This window comes from Nematolebias whitei, chromosome 2 (assembly GCF_014905685.2).
Source record: "Nematolebias whitei isolate Nwh7 chromosome 2, NemWhi1, whole genome shotgun sequence".
NCBI classification, from domain to species: domain Eukaryota; kingdom Metazoa; phylum Chordata; class Actinopteri; order Cyprinodontiformes; family Rivulidae; genus Nematolebias; species Nematolebias whitei.
This window is the reverse complement of record NC_056499.1, coordinates 27,316,390-27,325,162: the sequence shown is the minus strand read 5'-3', so window position 1 is coordinate 27,325,162 and position 8,773 is coordinate 27,316,390. Positions and strand designations below refer to the sequence as shown.

Genomic DNA, 8,773 nt, shown 5'->3' with positions numbered 1-8,773 from the left:
GATAGTGACCCTCAAGGACCAGGATTGGAAAACCCTGATGGCACAACTCTTAATCGATGTATCCAAGTATCATTTCAGTCCCCTCTCCTGTTCTTCACGCAGACCCCAGATAAAAAATGCATTAGTGATTTTAAATCAAACTCACAGCTTAATAAGCACCCGGGGAGCTCTTTTGTTGACAGACTCCTTAAAATGTCCCTGAGAAAGACAGAGGCATCCAAACAGCCAGGAGAAACTCTGCTCAGTCACGTGTTGTTTGTCTCCTACCGTCATCCTCCTCCTCCTCCTCCTCCTCCTCCAGTTGTCTGAGTTGTAATCAGACGACGAATCACGGGATCCCGCGCGCAGCCCGGCCCGTGCGGTCCGGCGGTGGCTGGGATTGGGTGGGGGGTGTGGTGGTTGAGGATTGAGTCACGGGATTGGTAGAGTTCAGCACCGAACTTGTTGGCTCAGAAGCTGGAGCTGCTCTCCATCCGTCTGAACGCGGAGCTGTCCGGGAAGCGGCGGTGCTGAAGCTGCTGCCTTCCTCCCGTCAGATTATAATCTCAGATTATCCACAGGTTTGATTTTGAAGTCGAGACGTTTGGTTTAAACGTTACTTAGCGGAAACCTCCTCCCATCAGTCCATCTATCCTTCATCCATCCACCCATCACCACCGCTCTCGGTCCAACAGGAGCGCGCCCGATCTTCGAACTTCAGCCGATCAAACCGAGGACCCTCTCCGGATCGAAGCCATGGCTTTCATGGTGAAACACGTGGTGGGGGGGCAGCTGAAGAACCTGACGGGCGGACTGAAGGAGGAGAAACCCGAGGGGGAGAAATCAGAAGCCTCCGCTCAGGGGATGACTCAAGAGGAATTTGAGCAATATCAACAACAGTTAGAGGAGGAAAAGTAAGGCTCTGGTTTACTTTTGTTCCAGTAAGAATGCGTGAAAATGTGCCAGAAAGCAAAGTGATGTTTAAACTCGGTGTTTTTATGTGTGGATGGCAGAGCGCGCGCGGCGCGCGGAGCGCATCTTTACGCATCAGCGCAACGACACGAGCGCTCCTCGTGCAGCTGCTCCTCTCTCCCATGGGAGATCTCCATCTCTTAGAATTGTCAAAACACGGTTTTCTAATTTACATGAGAAATGTTTACTATTCTTGTTTGTGTTTAAGAAATTAAAAAAAGAAGAAGTATCAGAGAGCAAGCAACCATCTCCAGTGTTCCTAAATCAGAGCAGACTTTCATCATCCATGTGTGAGATATTATTTAAAATGGTTAAATCTCTGAAATATGCATGGATAGATTATTTTTACGGAAGGAAATCCACTATTCAAATCTCTCATCTTCTAACATTTTAAAAAGTGTATTTGCAAATTAAATTTTTAATGACCCTATTTTTTAAAAAACAACAACACAATTAAGGTCACAGTGCACAACAAGGTCAGAGTTACAAAATGTAGCTCACTACTAGTGTTCTCCCCTCAGAGCAGGACTCCACATTCCAATAGGATTCTTGTTGGTTTGAATACCTAAAGGAAAAAGAAAAATCAGAAAACTCCAAGACATCAGCTCTGCGTTTTCTCACAAAGAGAAAATTCTTCAGTTTTATGAAGCCCTGGCTCTCTAACACCTTCTGATGGGCACTTTTCTCCCAAACCGTGTCTCGGTACCATGTAGACATTTTCAGAATGAGTGGGAGGTGAAGTCATTAACACTTAGTCTCCTCAGCCCACTGAGCTCCACAGAAGGCAGACGGAGAGAAGTTGATGCTCTTCCGTCATGACTCGACCTTCAGTGGGGGAAGAGTTATCGGTCAGAGGGGGATACACATGAGTATAGATCACTGAGGGGTCCGCTCTGCTCAGATTAGAGCAGACTCTTGAAGGGGTGGGTTGGTGGGGGAGTACTTACACATGTTTTATGAAGATGTTTTATCCCCCTCAGCCTTCAAACCATTCTCAGTAACAACACTGTCAACTGATGCCCTTGAGAGGGGGTGGGGGGTGGGGGGGGGGGGGGGACAGAGCTGCTCATTGGTTGCAACTGAGCGATGCACCAAGGGGGCCTTCTTAGTATTTGGTAATCCAAAGTGAACCCCAGACCTCAGGGGAGGAAGCATCTCCTCCCAGGATGACCTTCCTCTGACACAGGAGCAAACACTGCTCAGTGTTTCAGCAGCGCTGCTGGTTTGATCCAGAGGGTCAAGTTTCGGCTTCTTCCTGTTCACATCTGCTCCGACAAAAATAATCTATGGATTTTTTTTGTCATAGAAACCTTCCTTATTTCACTGACTACAGTGCTGACCTCTCATTTGACCTCAGGTCATTCTATCATGATGTCTGAGGTAGTTCAGCAAAATCTTTGTTCCTCACTCACTCAGACATTTTTGTCATCTGAACTGCAGAACACATTTACAGCCTGCCCTCTGCTGGAGGCAGCACACACGGAACTGGATGTCTCCAAACATTTGGGTCTTCTTCATATTAAAAAAATTATATTAAAGCACATGTTTGAATGACTCAACGGAAAATAAATATGTTGGCTTAATGAAAACGCATGAGTTAAGATGTGCCAACATGTATGCCTCCAGTATATAACAATCCTAAACAAAACATCAAATTATAGAAATCCCACAGTGACTGAGATCACTTTTAAACTGACAAACCAGGAAATCTAAGCCCTTATCTTGTATGATCATTACTTTGGCTATAGAGTCTGAATTTGTAATATTTGTTGACTGTCTTCAAACTTTATTCAAATAATCAGTAGTAATTATTTTGCTCAAACATCTTACAAGTATTATAAATATACACAAGTGCAAATAAATGAATGAAGGAAGGAAGGAATGAGTGAATGAATGAATCTGGAAACTTAGAAAAACTTGAGAGAACTGCTAAAAATAAACTAGAGATATTGAATTTCTTGTGAAAATGCAGTGTGAATGTTTATTGCAGAACTTGCTGAAAAACAGCTGAAAGTAGCTAAAACAGCATTCTGAAATGTAGCTGAAATGGAAGAGCAAGCCTAAATTACCAGAAGAAAGCAGAAACAGCACAAATTTGTTGAAATAGGTTTAAATAAGCAGAAATCAGCACAAAAAAATTGAAATTAGCTTAAAAAAAGCAGACAGAAGCATAAACTATACCAGAAGGAAATGGAAAGAACTAAATAAATAAAGTGAAATTAGCTGAAAAAGCTAAAATTAGCATCAAAAGAGCTAAATAGAAGCTGAAATAGTAGAAAAAGCTGAGACTTGCAGACATAAGTTGAAAGGAGCATACAAGCCAAATTTAGCAGAAAGAAGTTAGTAAAACTACAGAAATGTTATAGTTAGAAATAATCTGTAAGGAGCACAAAACAGCTGAAAAAAACAGCTGAAATTAGCTGAAAAAATGTTTAAATTTGCACAAAAGGTTGTAAACATATCTAAAAATTTGAAGAATGAGAATGAGCTTAATTCATTTTCTATGAGAAAAAAATGTCAGAAAAGGCTAAATGTTTTAAAAAGGTAAAGTTGCACCAATTCCAAAAGTCAAATCAGGATGGTTCTGAAGGAACTGAATGTTTTGATGTATGATTTGTTGAAATAGCACAACAATTGTGGAACGAGAAAGATGTTGAAAAATGTACAAAAGAAAAATGGATCACAATAGTGTGAACGCTTCATTAACATTCACACTATAAAAGGACTTTGCAGCTGCAACAGATCTTGTAAACTGTTTTAGTATTCATATCAGCTCTGATGTGACTCTTACTTAAAGACGAGTCATTAAAGGTTCATAAGGTTAAAAATCAACATCCTGCAGACTGAAGGAGTTGAAAGAAAACTTCAGCTTTAATGATAAAAGGTGACTTGTGAAAAAAGAGGGGTTAACAATTGATAAAATTCAAACCTCTGACTGTAGGGCACAGTAGTGGAATGATCATGGTTTGAGCTTGTGGTGCATGAAGTGTCCACAGAAGCCGTTTCCTTTTGGGAAAAAAAATTAGCAAGTTCAGAAAATTAGGAAAGAAAATAGCTGAATATGAACAGAATAGCTCATTCTTAATGTCAGCAGTGGACTGAAGGCTGCACAGCTGCAGAAAGAAAAGCTTTGCAGAGAGTGGTGAAGGCTGCACAGAAGTCTGTCGGAATCAGCCTCCCCACCATCACAGACATCTACACCTCCAGATGCAGGAAGAGGGCCACCTGCATCATGAAGGACCCCACTCACCCAGCACACACACTTTTTGCCCCACTCCCCTCAGGAAGGAGGTTAAGGAGCATTAAGTGTAGAACCACTAGACTGAGGAACAGCTTCTACCCTGAGGCTGTTAGACTTATGAATCTCTAACCAGAATAATCACTGTGAAATACCACATCATGTTACTGCTGATCTGTTTCATGTTGATGTGTTCATGCGTGCACATCCGCTCACAGACTCATGTTCATGCTGATGTTCAATGTTTTTAATGTTATGAGTGCTTAGTGTATATTTAGTTGATGTTTTTCTTAGTTCATATCTTAGATGTTGTTACTGTTTTTCTTATACATTTTATTGTTGGATGTAACTGGGACCCTGTGTACATAATTTCGCTCCACCACATGTACCACATGAGGTGCGAATGACAATAAAGAAACTCTGACTCTGACTCTGACTGACTAATATCAGACGTTCAGCTGAGGCTTTTCCTTGACCCTCATAATCTACACCCTGGAGCAGAAAAGATGCAAACAACAACTGAACATGACCAAAATGAGAGGAAAAACAAACAAACAAGAATGGAGTAATTGTGTTACTCACACTGATTAAACTAAAAAAACTAAACAACCTTTTAAATATTATAAAAATATATATATAGGGTATTTTTGCTGAGACATTTTGTCCTTCATCCAAAGGACTGCATCAGTCCGAGAAGCCACAAAGAAAACTGAGTCCCACAAGCAGTATACTCCCATAGTGAAACAAAAAGTATTTTGGGGAAAAAACTGTGATTTTTATCTGGCTTGATGAGCATGAACTTTGATATATACAGTAATCTTTTAATTTTACTGTAATTTAGAAATCCCACCTCTTGTTTCTGGTATTGGTATTAACTTCAGCAGAGTTGTGGGTGTCCACACGTCTGCGGGAGTCCGACTGTGGCTTCTGCTTCAACCTGTTTTGCTCTTTTGAACCAGTTTAACTAACATTTTGCTGCACGGACTCAGTTCAGGAAACAAAACACTTTAAAAGCTCTAAAAGTGTGTTAGTGTGTCAACATTTGGTAGGTTACCTCTCATGGCGCATAAACCAGGACGACTAATCAGGAGACAGAGCTGTAAACAGGAAGTTGAATGTGGACCCCCAGACACAAACAGAACATTTCAACAGAGCACCAAAGTTCATGCTCAATAATCCAGGTCCAAATCCAACAATGTTCAGTCAGGTCATCTGGATGGTTTCTTTCTTTGATGAGACGTTTCGTCCTTCATCCAAAGGACTTCTTCTATCCGAGGAGCCACAAACAAACTTGAGTCCTACATAGGCCTGTCACAATAAACAGTAAATCAATTAATTGCATGATAAATTAAAATGATCAACCTCATTTTCATTTATTGGCTTTATGGTTTCTCTGTGTCTCTCTCTTTCTACTGAAGACACTGGATGACAAAAGACTCAACTCCGGTGCTCTTCACTGACCCCTCCCTTTCTCTTTTCTCTTTAAAATCTGTTTTAAACGTCCACAATCGCAATTTGTGGATTGTTAAAAGCAGCTAAGCTGAGAAGCTAAGCTACGAGCTAAGCTAACAGGCCGACCTCGGGGGTAAACCTCTGTCTTGTCAAAGCTCCAAAATTCACGTTTGAAACCCGTGCCTTTGTCTAAAAAAGTTATTTTTCTCTGCAAAAAGAAGATGAGAACTTGTTTACTGATTTTTTTTCATTAAAAGCTTTTTGTGACAAATGCTTTGCTAAAGAGCTCAAACCACACCGAGCGGCCATCATTTTGAGAACCGAAGAGAGACAGCTCATGTCACGTCAAGGGACCTCCCTCCCATTTTTCTTAAAGAGACACACTGCTGCTCCCTCACTATCCATCCTTCAGCTCAAACAGTCTTATACTGCCATCCAGTGGTCAAAAAAGGTGCTACACACAGAAATTAACCAACATTTCTTCTTAAATTTGACAATAATTACTAATTATTGTCAAATTTCAAACAATATCGTTTATCACAATAATTTCTGAGATGATTAATCGTCCAGCAAAATTTGTTATTGTGACAGGCCTACAAGCCCCACACTCCCATAGTGGAAAAAAACAGTTTGCAGGTGATAAGATGGATGACCTGACTGAACACTGTTGAATTTTAACCTGGATTATTGAGCATGAAATATGGAGTTTTGAACCATTTTGGCATGGCTGCCCCAGAGGAGGAATGGGCGGGCCCCAGAAACCATCTTATCACCAGCAAACTGTTTTTATTTTCCTACTATGGGAGTGTGGAACTTGTAGGACTCCAGTTTGTTTGCCTCGGACTGAAGAAGTCCTTTGGATGAAGGCTGAAACATCTCAGCAAAAAAAGAAACTGTCCAGATGACCTGACTGAACATTGTTGGATTTCAACCGAGCCATACCAACCACTTTAAAATACAGACCTTGAAGTGAGAGATAAAACATACATTTTAAAATAAAGTATTTATTTTGCCACCTTTTGATGAAAGCAGAGCTGTGTAAGAACATCTGTATGATTTTGAGCACTTTCGTTTTACTTTAAAACCATTTATTTGTCCCTTTCCTCGCAGACAAGAACGAGAAGCTCATTTTGCCCAGAAGAAAGCGGAGCGGGCCACAATCAGAACCCACTTCCGGGAAAAGTACAGACTACCAAAGGTAGACTAAACTAATAAATGTACTTTACTAACAAAATTACTCCATCCAGAGATTGCAAACAGGATCCGATGTGCACGAACCTGTGTGTTTATTTCCGTACCAGAATGAGGTGGACGAGACGCAGATCCAGCAGGCGGGCGATGACGTCGTGTTGCCCACAGAGCTGGCCAAGATGATCGCCGAGGATAACCAGGAGGAAACACACAAGCAGTCGGTGCTGGGCCAGCTGTCCAACATCCAGAACGTGGACATCGACCAGCTGAAAGACAAAGCTCAAGCCACGCTGGAAGACCTGAAAAAGCAGACAGAAAACTGCAGCCTCATGTGATCGGCCGGGAGGCTCAGCAGATCAGGGAGTTACTCGTGCAAATATTTATCAGAGGCAGAGCTTCTCCGGGTGTAGACATTTTCTCATTGCTTTAGTGGAATGTGAGTTGGCAGAGATGCTTAATTACATTTTATTTTGGCAAAGTTAAACTGAAGCTTATAATATTTTGAGCTTGTCTTACTCACTTACTTAAACAGAAAAGAAAGAAATTCAACGTTCTCATGGTCCTGACTCCTGAATGTCCATTTACAAAAACAACTAATTCGTGCTCTGAAAAAAACTGAGACTTAATCAATGAGATCATTTCTGCAACGAGCTACTCCTCCTCTGATAAAGTTTGTGAGTGTGCACCCATTACGCCCCCTCCATCCCCACTCACCTCGGCTCTGTACTTCCTGTGACCAGTGATAATCAGAAGGATTCTGCTGCACCGGTCGTGGCAGTGTGAGCTGTTTTTACTTATTTACATCCTTCAAAAACAAAGCAGATGTTTTCACAAACAGATCAGCTGCTTGGATGGGATAGAAACAGGCGGCGAACACTGGTGTTCAGGTTCAATTTGGGAAATTAAAATATGATTTTAGGAAAAATTGAAAGATTTTTGTGGGGTTGTTCATGCTCCTTAAAAAAAAACTTAAATATGGCCTAAATAATTTGGACAAATTTTGCCACAAAAATATTAACATCAAGTTCTGACCAGACTGACTTGTTAAAATGCAGGCACATCTGTACTGTATTTAGACCAAGAGTCCTCCACTTCTTTAGTTGTTGGGATAAGAACCAGCAGGACCTGGTTCATGGGAGCTGCCATGTTGTATTTTTGGAACCAGAGTGTGTGCACTATGTGGGACTTTAAGTCCCGCCTATTCCTCCACCCACATGTGATTTTTCTTATATGCATAAAAGAACTAATTTCAGCTAAGTGTGTTGAAAAGAAACTAATACTCAAACACACAGAAGCAACGTAAGAACTAAGTAAATCAACAAGAGACAACGCCTGAAAAAAATATCTGAAGTATATTTATTTATGTATTTATTTATTTTATCAAAGGCAATCTTTCTTTGTTTACATCATGGAAGAGGCGGGACTTAAAAGTTCTAACAGAATCAGTTAACAGGTAAAGTTGATCATGTTCTGGCTTCAACTTCCTGGTTCTTGTCTGAGATCTAGATACACTCAGTCTATAGTTATTACAGAGGGACACCACAGCTTCCTGCAACTAGGAGGCTTTTTATGGTGGGGGAACTTTTTTTTTGCACAACCCTGGCAGACTCTGAAAGAGGTTCATTAGAATATTATGCTCACTTTTAAAGCAACAATAACATAACAACCAGGGAAAGTGGTAAGATTTTATATCTAAAATAATTCAGATGTGATATTACAACTATTCACCATCACACACTCTGTAAACATCTTCATATTTTTACAACTATTGTGTTTTTTTCATTAATTATTTTACAAACAAGGAAACCATTGTGTCTAAAACAAAGAAAATATGGATTATATATCAGCATAAAGTGTCCTAATGTAAAAATTGGCAATTGAACTTGGCTATGGAAAAACTCCCATCAGTCAGCCTCTCCTAGAGCACGGGTTCCCAAACGT

The 8,773-nt window shown here is 40.6% G+C and overlaps 1 protein-coding gene across 1 annotated transcript; it reads left to right on the top strand.

The window, feature by feature from the left end:
• Window positions 1-305: 305 nt before the first annotated feature.
• cplx3b (complexin 3b) lies at window positions 306-7,574 on the top strand. The gene is made up of 3 exons (XM_037697594.1): window positions 306-893; window positions 6,752-6,839; window positions 6,943-7,574. The coding sequence occupies exons 1-3, from the start codon at window positions 736-738 to the stop codon at window positions 7,165-7,167; spliced, it is 471 nt and encodes a 156-aa protein (XP_037553522.1). The 5' UTR covers window positions 306-735; the 3' UTR covers window positions 7,168-7,574.
• The last annotated feature ends 1,199 nt before the right edge of the window (window positions 7,575-8,773 follow it).

Bases quoted from the DNA above. Each gene is read 5' to 3' on its own strand.
- cplx3b (XM_037697594.1), top strand. From the start codon at position 736: ATGGCTTTCATGGTGAAACACGTGGTGGGGGGGCAGCTGAAGAACCTG. The intron at 894-6,751 runs GTAAGGCTCTGG...CTTTCCTCGCAG, and splicing joins CAACAGTTAGAGGAGGAAAA to ACAAGAACGAGAAGCTCATT. The intron at 6,840-6,942 runs GTAGACTAAACT...TTTCCGTACCAG, and splicing joins AAAAGTACAGACTACCAAAG to AATGAGGTGGACGAGACGCA.